This window comes from Mirounga leonina, unplaced genomic scaffold (genome assembly GCF_011800145.1).
Source record: "Mirounga leonina isolate KUSES-001 unplaced genomic scaffold, KU_Mleo_1.0 Mir_175, whole genome shotgun sequence".
Classification (NCBI taxonomy): Eukaryota; Metazoa; Chordata; class Mammalia; order Carnivora; family Phocidae; genus Mirounga; species Mirounga leonina.
In genome coordinates, this window is record NW_023270453.1 from 10,871,237 (window position 1) to 10,896,673 (window position 25,437).

General features: G+C 46.8%; 1 protein-coding gene across 8 annotated transcripts in view; it reads right to left on the reverse strand.

The window, feature by feature from the left end:
• The window catches only part of CELF2 (CUGBP Elav-like family member 2), a 300,840-nt gene that overhangs the window by 12,057 nt on the left and 263,346 nt on the right, over positions 1-25,437 (reverse strand). For 6 of the 8 annotated variants that reach the window (XM_035021670.1, XM_035021673.1, XM_035021669.1 and 3 more), the window contains one exon: positions 4,848-4,979. In XM_035021670.1, coding sequence (XP_034877561.1) covers positions 4,848-4,979 — 132 coding nt within the window. The remainder of the gene's footprint in view (positions 1-4,847; positions 4,980-25,437) is intronic. The other 2 variants (XM_035021674.1, XM_035021671.1) reach the window with 1 other exon arrangement.

Consider the following 25,437-nt stretch of genomic DNA (forward strand, 5'->3'; position numbering starts at 1 on the left):
ACAGAAGTGGGCACAGGGTGAAGTCACCAAGTACAGTCTCCTCAGTACAGACACCGCACGGGGGGTGGGGGTGAGGAGCCTCTGAAGGACAGAAGAATGGAATAAGCCTCCTGAAAAAGGAAATCCCTGCGGGTGGATCTAGCAAATACAAACGAAGCTAAGAAGGTGCCGGCCAGCAGAGGTCCTGTGGACTCTGCTTTAAGTTTCTTACTGAGAAGCATTCTATGCTCTAATTTTTTTTGGTCAAATAAATGCTGTTAAAGAGCTTGGAACTAGTGTGTCCTCCGAATTAAACAGTCCCTCAGACAGCAGCTGATCCCATTTACCCGACTCAGGCCTCTCTCCTCCTCCGTCCCTGGTATTCGTAGGGCTGCTGAAGGCTGGGGAGTAACTTCACTTTTCTCCTTTCGGTCTTATTTTATCCTCACCTCCCAATATTTGTGTGAATGCAAAGAAACAGCAATGGTTCTTTTCTAGAAGGTGAGAGGAGGGTGTAAAATAACTCCGGAGGAGCTGGGCACAGTTCAGTGCTGTTTGTTTCATTTCCGTCAGGCTGCGACTAGGTGCTAGGGACACAGACGATCACGCCGTGGGGCTCAGCCCTCTAGAAAGCCGGATCCCTGGGTGGGAAGGAATTCTAGCAGGGGAGTGAGGGGTGACTTGCCACTCTACTTCTACCCCGAGGCAGGAGAGTCTAGGTGTGCATCGTGGCGAACGGGGCTGCTCGGAGCTCTGCTGCTGTCACCGGAACGGTAGAGCCCTGCATCTCTGGTGCCTTGTCGGCTAAGGGCCTGGCGGTTCGCAGCCAGTGGGCCTCCCTGTGCGTCGTAGCTTCCCCAGAGGCCGGACACACGGTGGGTGTTTCACTGCAGGGCTCACTGTGGCCCTGGACTCCCTTCCTCTCTGGTACATGTCTCCCTTTTTTTTTTAATCATCCAGGTCAGGTGAATTTTCTTCTCTTTCCACCTTTCTGCCATTTTTTTTTTTTCCTCTTGAAACACAGAAGCAGAATGAACTTCAGTGCTCCTGAAAGACGGGATGGGTTTTAGGACTAGAGTCATCGTGAGGCCTGCAGCCCTACCAAGTGACATTCCAGCACATCGTCACTCTGTTCCTGCCTACACTTCACGGTCCTTGGCCGTGTTTTTGGACTACATCTCAGGGCAAATCTGCTTTCTGAAGGGCTCTGCTTACTTCAAGTGATGCCACACGTGCGGGAGGTAGTTGTAGCTGGCTTGACCTGCCTGAAGCGAGGCTGGAAATGGTATTGGAGGCACCAATGGGTGCCGATGCGGAAGAGGGGACTGGTAAGGGCTCTCCAGCCCGGGCCTTTCCTCCTCCATGGTATAACCATCCTTTTGAGCAAAAAATAAGGGTACAAATTCTGGCAGGTGCATTGAGAATATTAAAAACCAAACTATCCTGGAGGTTCTGGGGGATGTGTTTGCCAAAGCCAAGGTAGAATAAGGTAATTGATTACCTGGCAGAATTTGAAAGACCATCAAAGGAAGATTTATATTAAATAATTATTATATCAAAGATAACACTTGTCAATTCAGCTGCTGGTATCTGATTACATGCACTAACTTTGGACAGTGTTTACAGAGGTTTGAAGAAAGTTAAGTTGAATAAATGTCTCACCTTAAAAGAATGGGAATTTTCTTTAAAAAAGCCAAATGGATCAATCATTTCATCCCATTAAATCTAAATTCCCATGCATGCTGTTTGGACAAGGAACAAAATGACAGATGTGCCAATCTCAACAAGGGAGGATCTTTGCACACGGTCTGTGGACAGTCAGTACATATCCTGACTACTGAATCATAAGGAAAATACATTTGTAGTACTCTACTGTATTAACTGAAAAAAAATATGCATATCAGTGAGCCCGCACAGTTCAAACCTATGTTGTTCAAGGGTCAACTGTATTTCCATAAACACTATTCACCAGGCACTTGTGCTTGGTTATATTCTGACAAATCCTAATTTTAAGCACTATATGGTAAGCCATTTGGAAGAATGGTGTGATCTGAACAAGGAAAAAAAAAGTATGTCACTTGACCTACGTTAAAACACCTACACAAAGTCAGATACGGACTCTTGGGTGGATATATCTGCAAAAATATTTTGTTTTAGTTCAGATGTACAAAACACATCTTATGTACAAAACATGTCTTGAGAACACTCAAATAATCCAAAACTGAAAGCTCTGTTAGTCAATCACCACCCACATTCCTTACCTCTGATCTTGGCAACTTTTGCTTTTAGCTTTAGGCTTCTACTCTACTTTTTTTAAGCCCCTCCATTCATGAATGTATAAGGGAAGAAAAGGGCTATCAAATTTGAGCAGTTCAATTCAGCTACTTGTCTTCTAACCAAAACTTTATTTTGGGAGGAGAGGGGCCCTGTGGCAGTGAAGAGGGTAACATTTTTACAAAGATGAGTTAATTGGGAATTAAGGGGATTCCATCTACCTACATTCTTCCTGGCTCCTTTGTCCATGGGAAAGAGACGGCTCTCTTTGGACAACCGGAGAATTCTTTCAGTAGCAAGTCATTGTTCCTGGGATGGAGTAAGGTAGGAAACAGCAGTGATATGGAAGCTGTGGCCACCTTTTTAAAAAGCTGCCTCTATTCCAGTAACGTCTTTTGAGTACCTTCTTTGAGAGTTATTCAGTAGGATGGGCAGCACGATCACATTCAGGCAGGGTGGTCTGAAAGAGGACACTCTATGTATTTCGGTTTCCTCTTAGTATTTGAGAAAAGGAACAAATACCAGCTCCAAGCCAGTGTTGGGATTGTTAAATAGCTCTGTGCTAGTAACATTTACCAAATCAGAAGGAATGTAGTTTTGTTTGTGATTTTTGTAAATGAGCAATTAAACATTTTCCTGGTTCACACCGTCTGGTAGGGGCTGTTTGAAACGAGACACCTTCTCAATTCCCCGTCAACTATCCATATTTGTTGTGCCCCAATTGCAAAAAATTTAGAGAACAAAACATTTTAAGCCCGTTGTCCTTGCCAGAAGCAAAATTTGTGACACAGAGCCCACACAAGGACTAGTCCTAGTTTCTTGGCCTTTCAACAGAGCCCCTCTCTAGTCCCTCATGGCACTGATGGGAAAACACCAGCAAAGCACGAGAGACTGGGATGGAGAGAGACAGGACCACACAGACGGGAGGACGGCACACAAGCAGTCATGAGCACGTGCTGAGGAGGACAGCCATTCCCACTGGCCTGTTACTTTGCAGACCAAGGACAGGACAGGCAGGCGATCAAATCAAAGTCCTTGTTTTAGGGGAACTAGGTCCTGGGGCAAGAGAAGCAGCATGAAGGGATGTGTGCAAACACACTTGTCTGCAACCGAGGGGAAGGAAGTGGGTTGGAGCGTCTGCAGAACAAGGTCAGAAACAGGAGTCAAGGCAATGACGGCTCCTCCTGGGCCGTTGGGAAGTGGGGAGCTGGAGGCAGTTTTACTGGAATAAAACATTCCGTTGTCACATGGTTACCACTTCGTGTACTGTTTGCTAATCAAGTCTATCCTATCTGGAAGGAATAATCTTTTTCTTTTCTTTTTGGCCTACAGTAAAACTCAGTCCCAGTTTTCATTTTTCTCAGCCATTTTTCTCTAAATAAAAGTGTTTAATAAAACTTGAAAATTTGATAAGTTCTAGATTCCTTTTTATCAAACTACAAGGCATTCTTTTTGAGATTTTAAAGTACAGAACGATTGGGATTTTTTTGCTTTAAAAAAATTGTATCATCTGATCATCCCTTAAAGACTGTTCACTTCTTGGATCATGGCTGAAACCAACTTGCCAAGGACCCCTTTCTGAAAGCTGAAAGTGGGCAGGCGTTGGGTTGCCCAGGCTGCATGGTAGGTCACTGGGCCCCCAAATCAGAATCTCTTCGGGCTCTCCTGGGTTGGGCTACTCTCGACTCAGGACTGAATTGAGGGAAAAGCAAATGAGGTGTCCCCCTCTGTGGGCGGAGGATCACTTTCCCCCAGTGTAGAGGCCAATGCCAAGCACAAGGCTAAAATAGGACTTGTTCTCTGTCTGGGGACTATCTCCAACCCCCCCAACCCCCCCTCCAGCCAAAGATCCAAAATGGCAGAAATCGGCAAGCTGTGTAGGACAGAACCTGGAGTTCCTCAGTGAGTCCCTAGGTTTCAGGCTGAAAGGATTCTGTAAGCCGGCTGCCCGACTCTGCCTTAGCCTGCCAAGGTAACATGCGCCTCTTCAGAGATGAAGATGCTGGGGGGGGGCGGGGGAGTCCTGTCTGTGGGTGCTTACAGATCCCGTACCGCGGCCGGTGGGGCTCTGCACTCCGCTCTATTTCCTTTTTTCCAAGGCCTCGTTTTTCCTTCTCTATATATGTCATGACTCTTTAGAGCAAGAGGACACCCGGAAGATCATCTAATCCAGAACTTTCCATTTTCAAATGGGACTCTGAAGCCTGAGGTGGGCGGGCCAGCATTTGCTCAGGACTTTTGCAGGTTGGGAACTGGACCCATGCGTCCTGACTTCTAGTCCCATTTTTCTATTAAAACACACTGCCTCTCAGAAGAAGAGACCCCAGCCAAACCCAAACCACCCCCGTGTGAAACCTGTAGCTATCCGTGCGCCACAGGAACCTAGGGATGGATGCACATTCTGCATATTAGAAGAGACTGGGGGTGGTGGGGTTGGGTGGTCTTGGAGGCAGAGTGAGCGTAGACAGCATTTGCCTAGCACGGCATGTGCTCCTCCATCCCAAGCTGTAGTTCTCCCTGTTCCCTCTCCTTTGCAGGTCGTTACTGGGGGAGAATTTGGGGGGAGGCTGTCCACCAGAGCAGCAAATACTCACTGTTTAGGGTACCTGCTAGTGCGTTAATATTATTCAGCCCAACAGTGGCTCCCGCCAGTCCTTGCAGCGTCCCAAGGGAGGTCAGAGAATTCATGGCTGCACCAGCAGTGGAGTTGGGGGTTGAAGCAGCCACTGAAACACAAAACAGGACAGGAAGACGGGGAGAGAAAGCACCAGATGAGTGAAAGCCAACCGGCCCCGGAAAGTACTCGTCTTCCCACAACGGATGGAGTAGGGGCCGCTCAGGCACCAGGACCCCGGAGCCGCTTCCCTCCAGGCTGGGGCCTTATCCAGGTTCACCAGGGACCAGCACCCGGACCAGGGCGGGGGGGGGGGGGGGGGCGCGCAGTTCTTGGCTTTCTCAGTTTCTGCTTCAGACTCTGCATTTTCTTTTCTCAACGAAATTTTGAAAAAAAGAAATCCTCCATCTTCCTGAATTTGACTAAAGACTTCAGGGCCCAGGTGGTGGTGATAACAGAGTGAGGAGGGGTACGAGATAAAACCATTCTGTTCCAAACTCTCTCTTAACTACCCCCCCCCACCCCGCCTTTTAGGTAACAGGTTTATTGGGATGTCATTCACATACCGTAAAATTTATCCCTTTAAAGTATACAATTCAGTGGGTTTTAGTCTATCTGCAGAGTTACACAGCTAGCACCACCATCTAACAGAATATTTTTCTTACCCCAAACAAACCCATCCCCATTAGCACGCATTCCCCGTTCTCCCCTCTCCACAACACCCGCCCCCCACTGGCACCCACCCCTCTACTTCTGGTCTCTATGGGTTTGCTTCGCCTGGGTATTTCATATAACTGGAATCATACGAATTGTGATCTTTTGTGACTGCTTTCCTTCACTTAGCAAAATGTTCTCAAGGTCCATCCACGTGGCACAAGTCAGTACTTCATCCCTCTCTAACTGCCGAGTAATAAATACTCCGCTGTACGGAAACACTATATTCTGTTTATCCATCCATCAGTTGGGGACATTTTGATCGTGTTGACTTTTGCGCTAGTATGAATAATGATGCTCTGAACATCTGTATACAGCTTTCCTGTAGCCAGATGTTTTCATTTCTCTTGAGTGTATATGTATGTGTGTGTGTGTGTATATATATACACACACACACATACCCAGGAGTGGGATTGCGGGGTCATATGATAAATTTATGCTTAACGTTTTGAGGAACTGCCAGACTGTTCTCCAGAGCAACTGCACTCCCTATCCCTTTTACACTTACAGTGGCTTCTGTAAATAATATTTCAAGTATCTTACATTTGTATACAGTTGTATAGCTTTACACTCCGCTGACTTTTTCCACGTACATCACTTCCCTTTATCCTGGTGACGGAGGGTAAAAGCTAAACTGAACTCCAACCAGTGCTAAAAGAAGCATCTGGTCCATTTCTAGCTGTGAAATCGAGGATGGCCAGGAACTTTATCCATCCTTCTGGAATGTTCCTGCTCAGCTGGAGCTCATCCTTGTTCTGCGTTCAGAAGCCACATACCGAGCATTGCTTGAAATGCACCTTGCTTGGGATCCCTTCTGGATGAGGTCAGATCAAATGCCCAAAAAATGAATTCCCCACCTTGTCACATTTCTGTCCACACATGGCATTAGCTTTCGACATCTCATAATGTGTATGTGCTTTCTTTCTCTTTTTAAAAGAAAATTATATATAATCCAGTGTTTTTCATCCTTTGTATTAGGAAACTTTTCAAATACACACACAAGAGACAATAACATGACAAACTCCTGTAAACTCGGGTCCACATTCTAGAATATCTGAGAAGCAACTTACTCTATTTTAAGGCATAAATTCACACCTTATGTCACCTCACCTCTATATACTTCAGTATGCAACTCTAAAAATTGTGGATGTTGTCTTTAAAATCACAAAACCATTATTACACCTCACAAAAAGAACAATGGTTCCTTGGCTTCATTATGTGATAATATCTTCAGGATTTTTTCACCTGTGTACATGGATAAGATGGGCATTTATTTTCTCTTCTTGTGCTGTCTTTAGTTTTGCTAATTAACTTCTGCTAACCTCATAAACTGACTCAGTGCCTTTATTTTTGCATTTTCTGAAAGAAATTATATAAGTTTGAAATTACCCGTAACTTAAATGTTTGGGAGAATATGCCAGTAAAAATGATACGGACTTTGTATTTCTTCATGGGATGATTTTAAAATACAGATTATATTTCTTTAATAAACAGGATTGTTCAACTTTTTTCTTCTCTACCTAGTTTTATTAAGTCAGTGCTTTCTAGGAGCTTGTATATTTAAGTTATCAGATTTATATTGGCACAAAATTATTCATATTATGCTCTTAATAAAATTTTAACGTTTACATTTAAGTCCTATTTTTTTTTTTTTTTTTGTCTGCCTGAGCTGTCCGTTACTGAGAGAAGCATGTGAAAATCTCCCACTATGTTAATACCAGTTTCTCCAGGTCAATATGGAAATTTTTTGGAATACACCTTGAAGCTTTCTTGCTACTTGCATAGATGTTTGTAAATTATTCTATCTTCTGGTACAATAAACTTTTCGTGGTGATCTTCTTATTTCTACTTTTACCTTGAAATCTGTTCTGTATGATGTTTAAAAAAAAATAAAGCACCAGATTTTTTGGTTATTTGAATGGTGTCTCTTTTGCTATTATTTTGCTTTTTTGTCTGTTTGTATTTCACCTCTATCTCTTAGAATCAATATATACACAGGTTTTAAAAACTATAGCCTAACAATTTAACAGTCTTTTACTAGAAATGTAAAATTTGTGCTATATGTCCTGCCTATAATTTTTCTTCTTCTTGCCTTCCTTTAGGACTATTACTACTCTTTTCACATTCCATTTTCCCCTCCACTACTCTGAAGGGAATGTATACTATTTCTATTCTTTTATATACTACTATAACAATTTTAACAGTTAAACGTAACTTATGAAAATCAAAGGTAATCATTACCTTTATTCCTTTGCCAGAACATTTGCCAGAATGTCTTTCCATTTGTGTATGTTTTTAGGACAATGTCTAGAGATTTTAAGTGGTTGACTTTTATAATTTTCACCAGTTATGGTGGTTTCACCGGAGAAACGGTTCACAGATGTGCTCATATTATTGTTCTAGAAGTACTTCCCTGGTGTCACCTAAAACTGTGTGAAAATTCTTCAGGCTTTTATTCCTGGTTTAGAATCAGAACGTGCATAGTTTTTACCCCTTACTCCCTGGCACAGCAGTCTGGTGAGGGCTGTCACATGTAGACTGAGGCAAGATTTAAATGTATTTGTCCATGGGAAACAGTCCAGCTAGGGGACTTCTGTTTCCGGTAATTAGGTGGTCTAGGTTACCAGGGAGACTCTTAGTAGAAAAAAAGAATTAAAAAAACTAAAATGCTTAAGAAGATATTTTTAAAAATACTGTTAATCGCATCAGTAACTGGAAACTTAGTAAGGAGCACTTAGAAATCAAGGACTCAAGTGAAAAGGGGGAACCCAGAGAAGTCATAGTGCATTGAAGGCAGCTTTCTCCTTAAGGGCATTTGGTGAACCATATAAATTTTGGCTTTAGCCAAAGCATCCCAGTGCCTAAGAAATACCAGAAAGTCTAGGGCTTATCTGAGGTATAGCATCTGACAGGACACCACCCCCACATAAGTCTGGAACCCCAAAAGGCTAAACAATCTAAGGATCAACAAAGAATACTCCCTCTTTGCCCACTATAGGGAAAACTGCTTGTTTCAAAACTTAGTCCTGAGGCTGAGGAGGATGAGGGCAATTTCTCTGATAATGTTTAACAATAATCAAGCCCTCATGTGAGTTTGCAGCCCAACTTTATTTAATCTGAGTGGTCAAAAACTCACATGTCTAGAACTTAGAGTGATCCCAGGCCTGTACTTCTAGCATCTTCAGAATCAAATATAAGTCATCCTTGAAAGGACCTATTTTCACCCCCAAAGAATTCCCAGAAATAAAGTCTGAGATAGTTAAGTTGACAGTAAAAAAAAAAAAAACCCACAAAATATACAAGTAAACCAAGTACCAAGAATAAGCAGCAGCAGAAACAGAGTTAGACACCATATTTCGATCTACCAAGATTTCAGATATTGGACTTGTTAGCACACAACAGAAAGGAAGTGCGTTTAAGATGTTGGCAGAAATTTAAAAAACTTTGAGAAGTGAAAAAAGCATGTGATTATAAAAAATGACCAAGCACACTGATAACTAAATGAAAATCCTAGAGGGGCGCCTGGGTCGCTCAGTCGGTTAAGTGTCCGACTCTTGGTTTCAGCTCAGGTTATGATCTCAGGGTCGTGACATCAAGCCCCAGGTCAGGCTTAGTGCAGAGTCTGCTTGAGATTCTCTCCCTCCTGCTCATGTTCTCTAAAATAAAATCTTAAAAAAAATCCTAGAAATGAAAAATATAATAATCAAAATACAAAATTCATTGGGTACATAGGTTTAACAGTATATTAGATACAGTAAAAGAGAGAATTTAGGGAGCTGGAAGACAGATTTGAGGAGTTATATATAACAGAAATTGAGGAAACATGAGATGTTGAAATGCTGCAGAACAGATCTAACATGGCTAGATGAAGTTCAGGAGGAAAAGAGAGAATGGGGAGAAGGCAGTATGAGAAGAGTTAATGACTGAGAATTTTCCAAAACTGTAAGATGCCCTGCCCCCTCTCCAAAATCCATACATTCAGGAATTCCAATGAATTCCAATCAGGAAAAAGAAAAATACATAATTAGATGCACTACAGCAAAAAAAACATAAAGCAAACAAACAAAAATGCAGAACACCAAAGACAAGGAGAAGATCTTAAAAACAACTAGAGAGAAAAAAAATGCCTTCAATAAGACATTGAAGTGACAATTAGATACCTCAGTACCTGGCATCTCAACACTAGTAATGGAAGACAGATTAGGAAAAGGTGCTGAGATAAACTGTCAACTTAGAATATCCAACAAAAATACACTTCACAAATTAGGACAAAATAAAGAAGTGATTGTCACATAAAAGCTCAGACTTTTTTTTTTTTTTTTTTACCAATAGATCCTCACTAAATGAAGTTCTGATGGATATGCTTCAAACTAAAGGAGAACATTCCTAGATGAACAAAAACTGAAAGAATTTGTTGCTAGCAGTCCCTGTGTTATAAGAAATACTAAAGCAAGTTCTTCAGGCTGAAAGCAATATCCCGGACAATAATATAAATACACACGTACACACAACAATACCACCACCACCAATAAAGGTAATTATGTAGGTACTTAAGTATAATTGCACTTCTCTTTTCTTCTCTTAATTGACTGAAAAATCAACTGCTTAAAGCAGTGTGTACTAATTGTACTGTTGGGCCTCTAACATCTTAGAAGTATACTCCACAATAAAAGCACAAAGGAAGTGGGTGGGGGAGACAAAGATGCATTGCAGCAAAGGAAACTATACCAGATAGTAACCACAAAAAGAGGTGCAGAGAACTAGAGATGGTAAATAAGGAGGTTACAAACTCCATAGATACATACCTGCTCTCCTTCTTTATTTAAAGTACAAAAAGTAATAATAGTAACTATATGTTATATAGTATAAGATATATAGTTACCTAATATATTGTAACTATATATTAGGTAACTCTATGTTATACTATATAACTGTAACTATATATATATATACACACACACACACATATATATATATATTAGTAACATACATAGACACAATATGTATATAAATAGCACAAAAGGGGATGGAGTTGCAGATAGGAGGAATGTTTCCGTATCTCACTGGCATTCAGTTGGTATATATCTGAAGTAGATTCTGGTAGGACAGGGCACATGTGGTAAATCATAGAGCAACCACTAGGAAAAGAAACTTTAAAAAATATGGAGGAAAATCACTGAAGAAATTCAAATGTTATAACTAGAAAATATTCACTTGGTGCTATAAGCCATAAAGGAGAAACAAAAACAAAACAACTTGAGACACATGGAAAACAGGAAAACATCACACACAAATGTAACCTGATAAGAACATTAAATGTGAATAAACTAAACAATCCAATCAAAAGGCAGGGATTGTTAAATTGGATTAAAAACAAAAACAAAACAAAACACAAAACCTAGATCTGCCTATACTGTCTACGGCAGACACACTTTATTTTTTAAAAAATTTATTTATTTATTTATTTGACAGAGAGACATAGCGAGAGAGGGAGCACAAGCAGGGGGAGTGGGAGAGGGAAAAGCAGGCTTCCCGCGGAGCAGAGAGCCCGATGCGGGACTCGATCCCAGGACCCCAGGATCATGACCTGAGCCGAGGGCAGATGCTTAACGACTGAGCCACCCAGGTGCCCCGGTAGACACACTTTAGATTCAAAGGCACAAACAGGTTGAAAGGAAAAGGATGTGAAAATCTATCCCATTCACACAGTAGCCATGGGAGCTGGACTGGCGATAGTAACGTGAGACAGAAGAGTTCTGCAACAGTCTGAGAGAGAATGAAGACCTGGTCAATTGCCTGCATTGCAAAGGACTCTGATATACTTCCATGAAAATGTGCATCTCTGTCCTGATGAAATTTAGCTAATAAGAGCACTCCGGTGCCGGCATGTACGGACTGTCAGAAAACCCTTGTTCAGGACTCCGTTTTTCTCTACGCCCTCAGAGTCCTCATTCAGATCTAAGAGAAGGGAAAGGAATAGAAAGGAGCAGGATGAGGAGAGGAGATATTCCTCAAACAGCACAGGAAATGACTACGAAGCAGATGGGGACAAGGTTCGGAGGGGAGTAAACGGAGTAACCGGATCAGAATATCCTCGCACTCCTCTGAGCAACTCAAGCTTCTCTTGCCAGAAAGGCCCCCAGACTCAGTTGCTGTCCACACCAATGACGACGGATGGGTGCCAAAGCACTCAGGTCAGTAACCTGGAGAAAGCTGCCTGTCAGTAAGGGGCACCAGCACAGCCCTGGGAAGACTTAGGACACCCGTCAGCACGCTGCTGTGGGATATTCTCCGTAACGGGGGGAGACAAAACATAATACCTCAATCTCTGCAACTTAACATTTTTCAGACCTCGTTTATAACCCAGACCTCATTAGTCTCTAGTCCTTCCTGCCGCCCCTCTGGGCGGTCACCCTGCATCTCCTCTGTGGTGGCAGGACAGGGTCATGGGGGTTGGCTAGCATGGGCATCCCTGAGGAGGTCAGGAAGACGTTTCCGGCTGGGCCTCACAGATCCTGAAAAGCGAGGCTCTGGCTCTAAGTAACACATCATGACGATCTCCTTACCCCCTTTTACAGACAGAAAACCAGAGGCAAAATGGGGCTGTAGCTGAGACTGAGCGCTCGGGACCCAAATGGTTTCATCTCCACAAGCTTCTGTTTCATCATTTTTAAGTGGGGGGTAAAACAAAACAAAACAAAACACCCAACTTAAAAGGTTGTGAAGACTCAGTAAGGTGATCTACGTAATGAACTGGGCACAGCGTCTGGTACCATCTGGGGATTTTTAGACCGCCGTCGGTTACTGGGTACAGACCAGCTGAGGGGACGTGCCTATGTGGGATACGTCTCCTAAAATGAGGAGCAAGGAGGTAAGCTGTCTACAGAGCTTCAGTCACTGATGACCGGACAGGCACAGGGTGACCCCCTTCTTCCTCACAGCGAGTCACTGAGCAGAGTGTGTGCACAGGCCCCGAGCCCCTCTCCGTCCGGGCGGCCGCCCAGGGACCCCCCGCTTGCGCTCAGCTGCCAACACCCAGAGCGGCAGTGAGCACACATGTCCGGCACCCACTTCTGGCTGGAGCTTCACATGGCGGCAGGGGGCAAGGAGCCGGCCACCCCTCAGGCCCTGTGGGCGACCTGTCACAGCCCTCCCCTCTCTAAGATGGGCTCAAGGAAGGGTGGCAGAAAGCCTGGCAGAAGCCTGTCTTGATGATTCTCAATTACGATGGCGAGCAGCGAGCTGGAGGGCTCTGTAGACATGCACGCGCGGAGTGTGGGTATGGGGGACACAAGCGAGGAGGGGGGCTGGGAAATCCAGCAGGCCCGCTTTCTCACGGACGCTACAAAGAGGGCTCGTTAGGTCTTGGTTTGCTCTTCATTTAGAATCCCAGGAAGACTGGATACAGCGAAGTGGACCTGCTATTCTGTGGTGTGGGGCTCATGCTGGTAGAAGGCTGGGAGCGGTGGGGGGCTGGGGATCAAGCAGAACGGTAACACAAGTGAACTAAGTAACTTGCCTTCGAATGAAAAGACTCCCTGTGCTCCTTAGCTTCGGGCAGGACTCTGAAGATTCACCCCGAGTCTCCGCTGGAAAAGACATCTCAGCTGCATCTCTAGCCACCTTTAAGAGTCCTTTGAACTCTAGCAAATTGTCCACTTAAAGCAAGAAACCTCAAACTTGTCACACAGCCCATCTCAATCATGTGCTGTAAAACCAGATATTCAGCAGACACACAACAGAAAAAGAGACCCCAGACACGGAAGACAGACACATGAAATGCCCCCCGACCCTCATATTTTCCTATTTCTGTGTCGGCCGGCTGGCAAGATGCTGCCCTGGCTAACTGCATGCTGCCCACCTAAAATGCCCTTTGGTCTCCCCTGACAACGGTATCCTTTGCTTTCTCAATTAAACTGTTCATGACGGGTGCCAAAGGGACACTGGGGGGGGGGGGGCGTAAATACACAGGGGTCTTTGTTGTCCACGGCGCCTCTTTCAGGAGAAGGCTGCTCAGTGCACGACCAAGCCAAGCACAGCCCTTGCTCGCACACTGCAGACGTCACTTGTCACATGTCACATCGTAAGCCTGTTTTACTCCTGCTTAGAAGCCACGGATGAACCCAAAGAAGTCATGACTGGCCGGCTAGCGAGGAAATACAATGGCCACGCAACCAACAAAAGTCCTGCATTTATTACCTCGCGCGACAGCACAATTCTGGGCCTTCTATGAAGAAATGTGGGAGGGTGAGAGGGTTAGTGGCTAGGGGAGGGGGACGAGGCGGGAAGGGTGAGCACGTGCCCGCTTCCACCTGGTCACGGGATTGCTCTGCTCTTCTGAACAGGTTAATTCATTGTTGGGAAGACGCCATGCTCAGTTAATTCCCAGACACCTGTCGCAATCTAAGTGATAAGATGGGTTCTTTCTCCTTGGAACGGTGCTAGATCTTGGATCAACAATATATTGAGGAGAGTGTCTCCACCCAGGTCAGAGTTTCAGGTCACAGAAGGAGTGCCTAGATTGTTAGGTCCCTCGCCAGGCCAGAGTGAAAGAAGGAAGGAGGGAAAGAGAGAAAACAGTCCTAGACGAGCCAGAGGAATAACCAGCTGGCTCACCCACCCAGCCCAGAGATTTCTCTCCCTCAATCTCCATCAACAGTAACGGATAGAGCTGACTTCCACACATATTCCTTCATTTCAGGTTGGATCCTCTGAGACAACCCACGAACTAGACTGGGAGTCTCTTCTCCACCTTGAAGATGGGAAGCAGAGGGTCGGGGGCTGAGTGGATTTGCCCGGCGCACACAGCAAGAGGCGGTTCGCGATGGGGCCAGCTCTGTAGCTGTGTGGGCAAGTTCCCGGTGAGGAGGCCCTCGGGGTACCTAACAGCTCTAGGAGAGGGGCTATTTGGGAAACTTTCTCAAAGCAACCCAAAATACAAGCGAGTTGAATCTTACCTAATTTACAAAAAAAAATGTTTCATTTGGTTTCTTTTTATGTTTATTCCGGAGATAAATGCTTATTCTTCTTTTTCTGAGCTTTCTAGAGAGAAAAGGCCTTTTGCTTCACTTTCCAGGAAGACATCCCCCTCTCTCTGCTGTTTGGATAAACCGGATGTTCCCCCTTCCAGCCCCCACCAGCCTCGATCTCCCCAATGGGAGTCAGGTTGCCTAATGTAGCTGGAGAGACTAGAAAGGACCTGACATCCACGGGGCCGCTGAATTAAAACACAAGACATCAGCAGGTGCTTGATGAAGGCCTTCCTGTTCTCTCTTCCCTTTCTGTTCTAATTTCTACATTACTGGGAGGCCATTTAAGTTTATTTGGGTCCCAGGGCTATGTCTGGAGAGAGACAAGATTTACTACTATATGCTCTATGGTTCCCCCCAAAGATGTCTGTGTCCTAATTCCTGGCACCTGTGACCATGTTAGGTGACATGACCAAGAGGGATCACAAGCTGCTATTCAGCAGGCTTTCAGATGGGGTGATCACCTGCCTGGGTTCCTGCCAGTGGAAAAGCGATTGGAAAGCACTGGAAAGAGGGCGGTGTGAGAAGGACTTGCTCTGGAGATGGAAGAAGGGGCTGTTTGTCCAGGAGAAGTCTGTAGCCTCCAGAAGCTGGAAAAGCAGGTAAACGGATTCTTCCCTAGAGCTTCCAGAAAGGACCGAGCCATGGTGATACCCTGGTCCCAGCCCAGTGAGCATGTTCAACTTCTGACCTACAGTCGTAAGATAAGACCTCTGCATTGTTTCAAGCCACTAAGTTTCAGGCGGTGTGTCAGAGTGGCAACAGAACTCGAATACATTCTCCACTTCAGTTCCAGCAGGCCTCAAGCGAATCACGGCGGCAGCTCGCACGGAGGGCTGAGCATGTGTGGCCTTTGTTCTAAGCATTTACATGCAGCAGCTCATGTAACTGTTTACAGTTCTCCTACGAGGCAAAATTACCGGTGGAAGCGCACACCCAGCTATAGGTTGGAGAGGCAGGATTTAACCCAGCTCTCTGGCTCCAGAAAGTTAACATTATGCTGAGAACAACTTAAATTCCTATTTTGCATCTTGCATCGCTCTGTAGCTGCTGTTGAGATGGCTTTACAGAAGCAACGAGCTCGCAGTCATTGAGACTGACCCTTGATTTTGGGGCTCTGGCCCTTCCCTAATCTGTAAGACCTTGGGCAATCCCTCCACTTAGCTGAGGTTCAGGATGATCCTCAACATGGGAATAATGCGACCCACCCTGAGAAGTGACACATGATACTCCAAAGGTCAAATGAGGTGGCACTGATGTCTGACGCACAGTACATGACCGATAAACACCGCAGAGGCTCTGTCTCCGAAGGATGCGAATCCGGTCATCCTGTCCTCGGATTCACGTAGAGCCGACATTTCCCTGTCGAGGGGCAGGTGAAGGCACGGATGCCCACCGGCCCTGCAGCCTGGGTCCGTTGGCCTTGTCGTCAGGCATCTCAGGCCGTGTGCCCCACTCCGAGAGCAAGGAAGGGGGTGAGCAGGCCTGCCAGTCAAGCTGGGGAGACACATGGTGATGCAAAGGCAGAACTGAGCCCAGAGAGGAGACGAGGCGAAGAGCCGGTTTGGGGTGTTGGCGTCAGAAAGGTATTCTCTGTAGCTCAGGAGACCAAAATGAGGCTCACGGGGTGAAAGCCTCAAGGAGGCGGGTAGAGCGCAAAGGAGGGCAGTCTGCAATGGCAAGTGGCCGCAGACGCATGGCCCCCCCCCACCCTGTTTGTGGAATTAGGAAAGCAAAGGTGGTCAGGTGGTCCCGTTTCCGGGGGTTTGTGCGGACCCTGGGCCTGCGCTTGATGGCTCTGGAGCTCTGATAATCCAAGTTTGGAAAAGTTCTTACTGTTTCTGCTAGTGCTAAGCACAGGCTGGCTGCATCCCTTGGAGGGGAAAAAACCAGGACTCCAAGCAGGCAGAACTCGCCGGGTATAAGGCGGCACTTTGGTGAAGGTTCCTGTCTTCACGGCCCACAGGGTAACTGAGGGATGTGAAAACCCATGGCCTGTGTAGGCCCGCAGACTGACGGGGTCCACACCGACATAAGCCCAGTCAAGCTTAAGATGCAACGTAGCTTCTACCTTCTCCTTTCCTAGGAGAAGCAGCCGCCCCACAGAGCACAGCCGATTCAAATCCTCAATGACTCCATCACAGAGAAAATGACGAGAGAAAGACCAGACTTTGGGGGCGGAAACTCTCTGACCTGGGGCCCAGGGCTGCTGAGATGCTCTGAGAATTGTCCTGTCCATGGGAGGCAGGGACCACACTGTCCTTTGAGGGCGTGGTAACCATGCACACATTTAGCGGAGAAAAGTCACTTTTTAAACATGACAGTCGAGGACCTCCTACACCACAATCACCTGGAGGTGACCTCAGACTCCTGGAACCAAAATCTCGGGGTGCAGGGTGCAGGACCTGATTTAACCTGCCCTCCTGGGGTGGCTCTTGCTCACTGAAGTGTGAGAGTCACTGGTCTCAGAGGCGTCCAGGCGCTTCCATCAGACTGGGTGTGGAAAAGTCTGGGGCCTGAGAAGGTGAGAAGTTTTGGGGAGGTAAGGTTTGGCTTGTGATAAGAAGGGAACAGATGCTGGGAGGCAGGAAACCAGAAGTAAAAAATTTCCTAAGACTACTGAGTTATGGTTCTCTCTTCCATAAGAAAACAAAACCCCACCAGCAGATGAGCTTATTAGTGAGAAGTGGTGCCTGTCTTATTTCCTAGAGCCTACAAGAGTAATGGACAGATAACGGGCACCAAATATTTGACGAATGAATAAATGAAAATAATACTGAATGCTGAGGCAGGTACACTGAAGGCTGTGTCCAGTTTTTCTTAGGACAAAGCCAATTGAAGACCTTGATTAGCGCGGCCAAGGGGATGCCATTCGGCGTTACACTGTGCCTCACAGAGGGTCCCCAAGGCCACAGCTGGGCTGTCGGCTAAGTGAAAGACTCTCCTCTAACTGTTCTTGTTGCTCACAGGCCACAGAGAGTGTGGGCAAAGCCAGTTGTTACCCTGTCACCAAGACAGGCAGAGCTACCCTTCCATCCTCTGACATAAGTCTTTCGTAGAAGGAACCAGATGCTCGCTCTCCTTTTCCATGCTGGCACTCCTATGGGCCTCTTCGGTGGACGGGGGTGGGCACAGGGCCCAGGGCCAGGACCAGCCTGGAGAACCTGCCCCTCCCCTTAAACCGAGTCAGAGACACACAGGTAAATACCGGCTCCTTCTCCTTCTGTGCAGAAGGTGGGATGAAGGTCAAGAGTCCCAGTCTGGGGTGAGGTGGCTCCTAGCACCTTCCTTTTACAGGTTCCAGACCCAGAGAGAAACGTAGACAGATGGCCACGAGGGGCTTAGGAGTCTCTCCCACTTACCACTTCCCCATTTACCACGTACCTCCTACCCAAACGGGGCCCCGTCCTCCTTGTCTGCTATCCGTGTCTAGCTCCCATCGACCCCGAAAATGAGCGTGCTTCCCAGGAACCCAGTGCATCAGTTTTCCCACGTTTTCCCCTTGCCCTGGACAGCAAGAGATTCTGCTTTGAGCTACAACAAAACAACATGGACAGCAGCCGGCGAGAATCTGCCTTCAGCGCATTCATTAAACATTTCCACCCACGATCGGATGGCAAAAGCAAAGTGGCTTTGTGCTTTAGAGAATGAAATAACTGCAAACGGCAAACTGTCTACCTCGACCACACATACTGAGGACGCGGGAGCCCTCGGTCGCCCTTCTGCCCCAAACAAGCTTGGACGCCGTCTGTCGCCAGCTCAGGGGAGCCTGTGAGGAGGCAGGATAATTAGGCAATGACACGAGCACCGTCATTATTAGCTAATCACAACCCTGGGGCGTTAACAAAACACGGAGCCTCTCTTCTCCCAGGGGGCCAATTACACCACAGGAACCACGCCTCTTATTTTAATTTATTCCCTATGAGGTTTTTTGAGGGGTGGGGATAGAGGGAGGAGGGGAGGAGGCTGTTTGTGTCAGAAGGTGGGGTGCAAAGGTGTTCTGATGTCACTACTCGATGGTCTGTAACAGGCATGTCGTTGGTCCCACAAACATCTGTCCCCCATCGCTTCACCTCCCAAGGACAGTGGATGATGCGGCTTCGGGCGACACGGGGCCAGCCCGGTCCCCCCCAGGTCTCCGGGAGATGCGTGAGAGGAACTCTCATGTCTAGAGGACTGGCTGAAGCAAGCCCCTTGTCTGGACCCTGACGGCCTCCGAGGCCTTATTAGAAGGCAGCAGACACAGTGGAAGGTGACAAAGTGGTGCAGGCACGGAAGGAGCCCACGGTCTTCTTCCCTTTAATTTCTATTTCCACATGCGTGTTGGAGCTCTCACTAGCTGATACTCCGAGGAGAGACATTCGTCAGTTGTCAGCCAACCTGGAGACCTCCCCACCTTGCCTCGGTTCCAGTGTCCTCCCCAGTCCCATGAAGACAGACGCTTAAGAAGGAAGGCGTCAGGGGCACCTGGGTGGCCTGGTCGTTAAGTGTCTGCCTTCAGCTCAAGTCATGATCCCGGGGTCCTGGGATCGAGCCCCGCGTCGGGCTCCCTGCTTCTCCCTCTCCCACTCCCTGCTTGTGTTCCCTCTCTCGCTGTCTCTCTCTCCGTCAAATAAATAAAATCTTTAAAAAAAAAAAAAAAAGGAAGGCATCACTTGGGCCACAAGTGTGAAAAAGTCCCTTCATATAAACTCAGTGGACACGGATCTAACAAGACCAGAGCCAAGAGAAAACTGGACCTGTTTTCCCTTCTAGCGATATTCTGCTTGAGGATTTACCAAAATACAAGTATACACATGCCCTCAGATGGCCCCAGATGTTTGTTTTTCAGATGATGGTGAACACGAATTGAAAAAATTGTTGATTTCCTCACAAGGGCAAGAACATGTGAATGGAAAAATCCAGAACTGCAACTCCAGGTCCTCCGGAGTTCCTGCTTTTGCATGTTTTGAGGCATGGCAGGACGGACTGTCATCACATCTGCCACTCTCAGCCCGTGTTCCTTCAGCAAGTCATTTAACCCTGCAGCCTCCCGTGGGCTTCTCAGGATCACGAGCGAGGCACCCGGACAGATGATCCTCAGGACTCCTTGTAACCGCAGAACGTGCTGATCTGACCAGCTCTGTACTCCTGCGAGAAGGTGTGGGAAACGAGCCTCTGTGGGAAGCAGGTGCATGTTGGCGGGTCACTGAAAACCTGTCCGAATCTGGGTTGGGGAGGCCCAGGTACGGGGGGCAGTTTGCACAGAGGGACAAGGCACTCATTTCTGGGAGGCAGATCTTCCTTTGGATGAGAGGCCAAGGTCGGCCAGGGCCATGAGTTCAGCCAGCAGGGTCCTCGAGCGGGGAGCCGTGGGCCGCAGGTGCGCGTGAGCGGGGCGGCTGCCCTTGTGAACGGCCGCCAGCTCGCCCAGGGCCTCAGTGCCCGACTACGTGGCGGCCGCTCCGAGGACGTCCTGCCCCGTCATGGTTCCCTCACGCTCTCGAATCCACGGTGTGTTGGTTCTATAACCTCAAGTCCAATTTGAGGTGCTGTGGGAAGTTCACCGCCCACTTGTTCAGCTGAGCCCCAGAGTAGAGAAAAGGAAGGAATGGGTCTCCTCCTTGCATGTACGTTCTAATACTTTCAGAAGGGTGGGAAGACATTTTTTCGAGGGCAAAAGGTTCAGCGGAAAATATCCCTGGATCTTCTTCTAGTTTTAACCTAGTTTCCTGTTGTCAACAGAATTTTTTATCATCCCAAAATAATGAAATAATTTTTCCCATAAGATACTTAAATGTTGTCCTTTAAAAAAAGCGACAGTGTGCATTCTACGTACGTATTAACCTCAATATTTCCATAAAGGGGAACAATTCCACTTCACAACTGAGAAAGCTAAATAAAGATGAAATGACTTGCTCCAAATAAGTCTTTCAACTCTTGGTCAAGATGTCCACATACTCTAGAAAGAAAATGAAATTGTAACTCCTCTAGTACATTCTCCAGATTACCTATTTTTTTTAAACCTCTGCCCTGGGTATGAACTTTTTTGTCTCTAGCACTACATATTTAAGTTCTTAACCTAGACGTGATGGAAGTACCTCTCTGTTCTAAATTCCTTGCATCCTCACCAATCCTGACCTCTGTGTGCTCATGTCTCCTTGGGGAAGGAGGTGTTCCCTCTCTCAAGGCTCCACTGTCCCTGTCCACAGCGCCGACTCGGGGTTCATGCCCCATCACGCACATTGTTATGCACACACAGTGTGGGGGGAGAGCAAGGCGGGGCAGGGTCCCCTCTCCCAGCTCGTAACAGACCCCCACGCAAGGCCCCGGCGCCGCGGGACACCCACTGAGGAGGGTTTGACTCCATCCTGCCGACCACCTTCCGACTCAGCCCATCCTTTCCCCCCTCATTGGCCTCTTCCTATTCTCTTTCATTCTGGCTCCTCTTTTAGCTTAGAAACAAGTTCCAGTTTTCTTCATCATCATCTCCGTCCTGATCCTGATGCTTTTATAGACTTTTTTTTTTTTAAATCACTGCGTTTCATAACACTATCACATATCAGTATGTCATTCTTGTCTCTGGTCCCACATTCCTCGTGTCTCACTGCCTGCAGAGCTGTGACATCTACTCCACGGCAGTGACCGGCCACGCCAAGGGGGGACCGAGGGCCTAACCGCTTCTGTGTGCTCACCTCTGTCACCTTCCTGCTTGAAGCTCCTCTGCCCGGTCCCGAGACCCCGCTCCCAGCAAGTGGTTCCTCCCGTCCGTCCCACAAATAGTCATCAGCCAGCACGGCGTACCCAGTCTCCTCCTCAGCTATGTTCGGTGATTCTAACTCAATGGTATCATCCACCCCCACGCTGAGATCAGTCCACCTCACCTCCGTAGCTGATTTTCAACCCACTCCTCTGACTCTGAGCTCCATGACAAACTCAAAGGCCAGATACCCAACCGCTTGGTGGGTGCATTTGCACGAAAGGCCTTTTCACAGGTGCTTCAGCTCAATCGAATGCAAAATCGAATCACCATGGGCTCGAGCTTTCCCTCCTCCTGCCTTCCCTCTCTCTACTAACGAACACACCGTGACGCGGGTCCCCCACACCACACGCTTCTGTCCCCTTCAAGCCCTCCTCTCTGTCCTCACTCACATCCAGTCAGTGCTCAAGTCCCATGGCGCACTTCCTTGTGCTCAAAGTCCTTAGATGCTCTTCACCGTCCACCACAGAAAGTTCTGGCTCCTTAGCCACAGAGTTCAGGGCCCTCCCTGGTCATCACTTCCCATACTTCTCACGCTTGTGAACAAGGAGAGGTGTTTCCATTTGCTGGCCAAGTCCTTCTTCTGTAGTTTCTCACGTTTGACACATTTGCTAGAACTTCTATTCCTTCTTGACATCTCAAAATCCTACCCAGTCTTAAAATTTGGGCTCAAATGTCAGCTGTTCTATTGAAAATGTCCCCACCTCCTCAAGACAGAATCTGTCCTGTCACTGATACCTCGTACCTTACCTGACTTCCTGCTTTTCAACTAGATTGATCCGGGTGGTGCATTTTGCTTATTTTTTTTTTTTGCATGTGGCCACTGCATCTAGTTTATAGCGGTTCGTGGGATTAAACCATCTATGAACTAAAGGTTCCTACTTTGTTGCTTTCAAGTCTTAAAACATGGAACTTAGACCATAAACCTCTGGGAAGCTGTGACCGGCAACTTTTGTTGGCAAAAGCTGATTGCATTTCCCACCTGATATAAAATATAATTAAGCAATTAATACATGCTTTTTACCAGTGCTACCTGGTATCAGACAGCAACACGGGTAGTTTAGTGGGGAAGAGAATCTCGTTGTGTTGTACAGAAAATAAACCTCTGAGCTTGTACACACGTCAGCAAGGGATCTGATGTGGGTCTGCCACACAACGTGGGAGACTGTGCAGAACGTTATTTACAATGAATCACTAATACTGGGCCAGCACAGAACCCCAGAGCCGCTCCAAGCAAACATACAAAGAACGAGAGCCAATATCTGAAAACATTAAAAGGTGTACCCCAAACAAGGCAGGAACAAAGCACTGAGTGGTAAGGGGGAAGATAGCCCTAAGCACGCACACAGGACCCGTCTGCCCCCAGGGCGACGGGACAAGTAGGGCTCGGGGCACAGGTAGAATCGGCTTGCGTAAGTCCAAGCGTGGGCTCTGCAGAGAAGTGGTGATCCATAAGTATCTCTACCCCCCTCAGCCGGGCAGCTGTAGGAAGCTTTAAATTAGTTCAGGACTGTCCGGAGGTGGCAGTCTGCCCCACGTCAGGGGCACCTCACCAACCGCGACACCAGGATGACTTAGGGAATGAGCTGCCTTTCTGCAGATGTGGCCCAACGGACTTCTCATTTTCTTGAGGCTGAGTGAAAACATCAGGGAATTCCATATCTAAATGCCCAGTGCACCCAGAGCCGAGCGACACTCCCCTGGTTGGGAGGCATTTACATGTTGTTGTTTTTTGTCTGTTTTTAAACCCTAGAGGTAGGATGATCAATGCCAAATAAAGAAGCACTACTAGACAGACAGACAGATCACTCCCAGTTACTTTTTTCCCCCCAAATAAGTTTTGAATGCCTAAGAACTTTGGAAATCATTTGGTTTTTGTGAAATGCTTGGGTTGAGAAGCCACAGAGCAGAAGCCCATGTATACTTACTCTCTGGACTCCTACCACCTGCCACATCTACTCTAGGGGTGCACACCTTCTCAGGGCTCTTCGCTCTGTTAAAGGTGCAGAACAACAGGCAAAGCTTATGGAAGAGGGAGAAAGCTGAGGAAGAAAATTCCTCCCTTCCCCACTTGTCTAATTCACAAAATTTTAACAGAACGTAAACAAAGTGTTGGTTATGGTTTTTTAAAGGGTGTCAATGTTATATTTTATATTTCAAGGCTCACCAAATCATTTGACTATAGTGGACATTTGGCTTTTTGAGAAACTAATGCTAGAATATAAACTACGTAAGGGCGGGGGTTTTTGTCTGCACGGTCCACTGTGATGGGTTTCAAATGCCTAGAACAGTCGTGGGTGCGCAGGAGACATTCAGCAAATGTGTGTGGAACAGATGAAAAAATATACCCGAAAATTATAGTTACTATGGTGGCATTTTATTTATGGAGCTTTTACATTATGTTCAACTCCATTAACGTCAATGAAAATAAAGTGAGCCCTGTAATGTCAGGAACAAGTTAACACATGGAAACCTTCTAGAAAAAAAAAATGTTGAGAGTTGCACGAAGTGAGCCAAGAATGGGATTGTCCGTTCTCTTTCTGTAGCAATAGGGTGTAAAGCTGTTAGATTCAACCCCACAAATAAACAGCAAATTTTAACAACCCTCCTGACTAAAACACTTAAAAAGTGTAGCTAATGATGGGGAAAACTGACTGTTTCGAGACTTTTCTTTGGTAACAAGTAGTGAAAAAAGATGAGTGTCTGGAGGAAAATGGGAGGGTCAGGGACGCCGGTCAAGGCTGAGGACAGTGTCAGTAGGAACAGCCTGGGCAGCTGACTGGGCTCTTGCTTTCGCTGAGCGGTGCGGGCCGTGGAGGGCCACGTGGCCGAGCGAGGCACACGTGCTTCAGGTTGCTGCTGGAGGGTGATCTCTCGAAAGCCCGCACTCAAGTAGATGGTTCTTGACAAAATGAAATGCCTTTATTCGACTCTCATGCTTATATCGTGACATCAGGACGTTTTGAAAGCCAATCTTCGTATAGTGATGAGAATAAAAAAAAAGTTTATGTGATTTTGTACTAAAGGAAAGTGGTATGGTTCGTCCTTCAGGAACCTGTCAGACCCGAGTATTCGTCTGGAAGGTGTGGCTCCTGTGGGATTCCGGACGCACCGCGTCACGGGTCAAAGGTGGGTGTGGGGACCCTGTCACTCGTCACCATGGCAGAGCCGGCTTCCCCCTTAGAGATGGGTGCCGAACAAATGCTTTAAAACACCTGCATTACAACATCGTCATTTGGCTACGCGACTGAATTAAAAACCACCTGACAGTCTGTGATGAGCTGTTCCCAAAGCAGGGCGGATTACAAGTAAATAAACCGTTCCTACTTTGAAAGAACTTACTATCTAGACGGTGAGAGACAGGGCATGTGCTCAAACAACCGTCCTGCAGAAAAAGTACGTGAAGTGTTCTAGTACGAGTGTGAAGAATGTACCTGGGTGGCCCAGGAGGGTAGATGGCATTTCTAGAAGCCTCTTCCCTGCTTGACACTGAAGCTTTCCCTTTCATCTCCACCCACGAGGAACATCTAAGGGAGCTCAGGGTTAGAACTAGCGAAGTATTTATGCTAGAAATGTAATGTGGAAACACTTAATTTTTCCTGGAAGGCTTCTGGTGGAGGGGGCATTGGCAATGATTCCTAAAAGTCTTCAAGTATTAAAAGCAATTTTTATCAATTCCTAGAAAACATTCTTTTCCTGCAGCTTAATTTACGTCGTATAAGCTATACTTTTTATGATGTGCCTTAAGAACACCAAATTGACACCCATAGATTAATCTTCCCAAGCACTGACACTGCAGTAAATCAGCGATGTAGGAGATTTTCACAGGAGGAAACAGGGAAAGGCACATCCGGCCGAGAAGCCAGCAGGAATAAAGGCATAGAGGCCGACAGTGTGTTTGGGGAGGATGAAGAACGACCTGGTTTGGCTGGAGAGGTGCTGGTGGGGGGCGGGTGCTGGTAGGACAGTGTGGAGGAAGACCAGGGAGCACCCTGAATGCCATGCCAAGCGGCCTGTTTGACTCCAGGGCGCGCCGAACCACACAGAAAGTGTCTGATGGAGCCGTCTTGTTTTGCCAACAGTGGGCA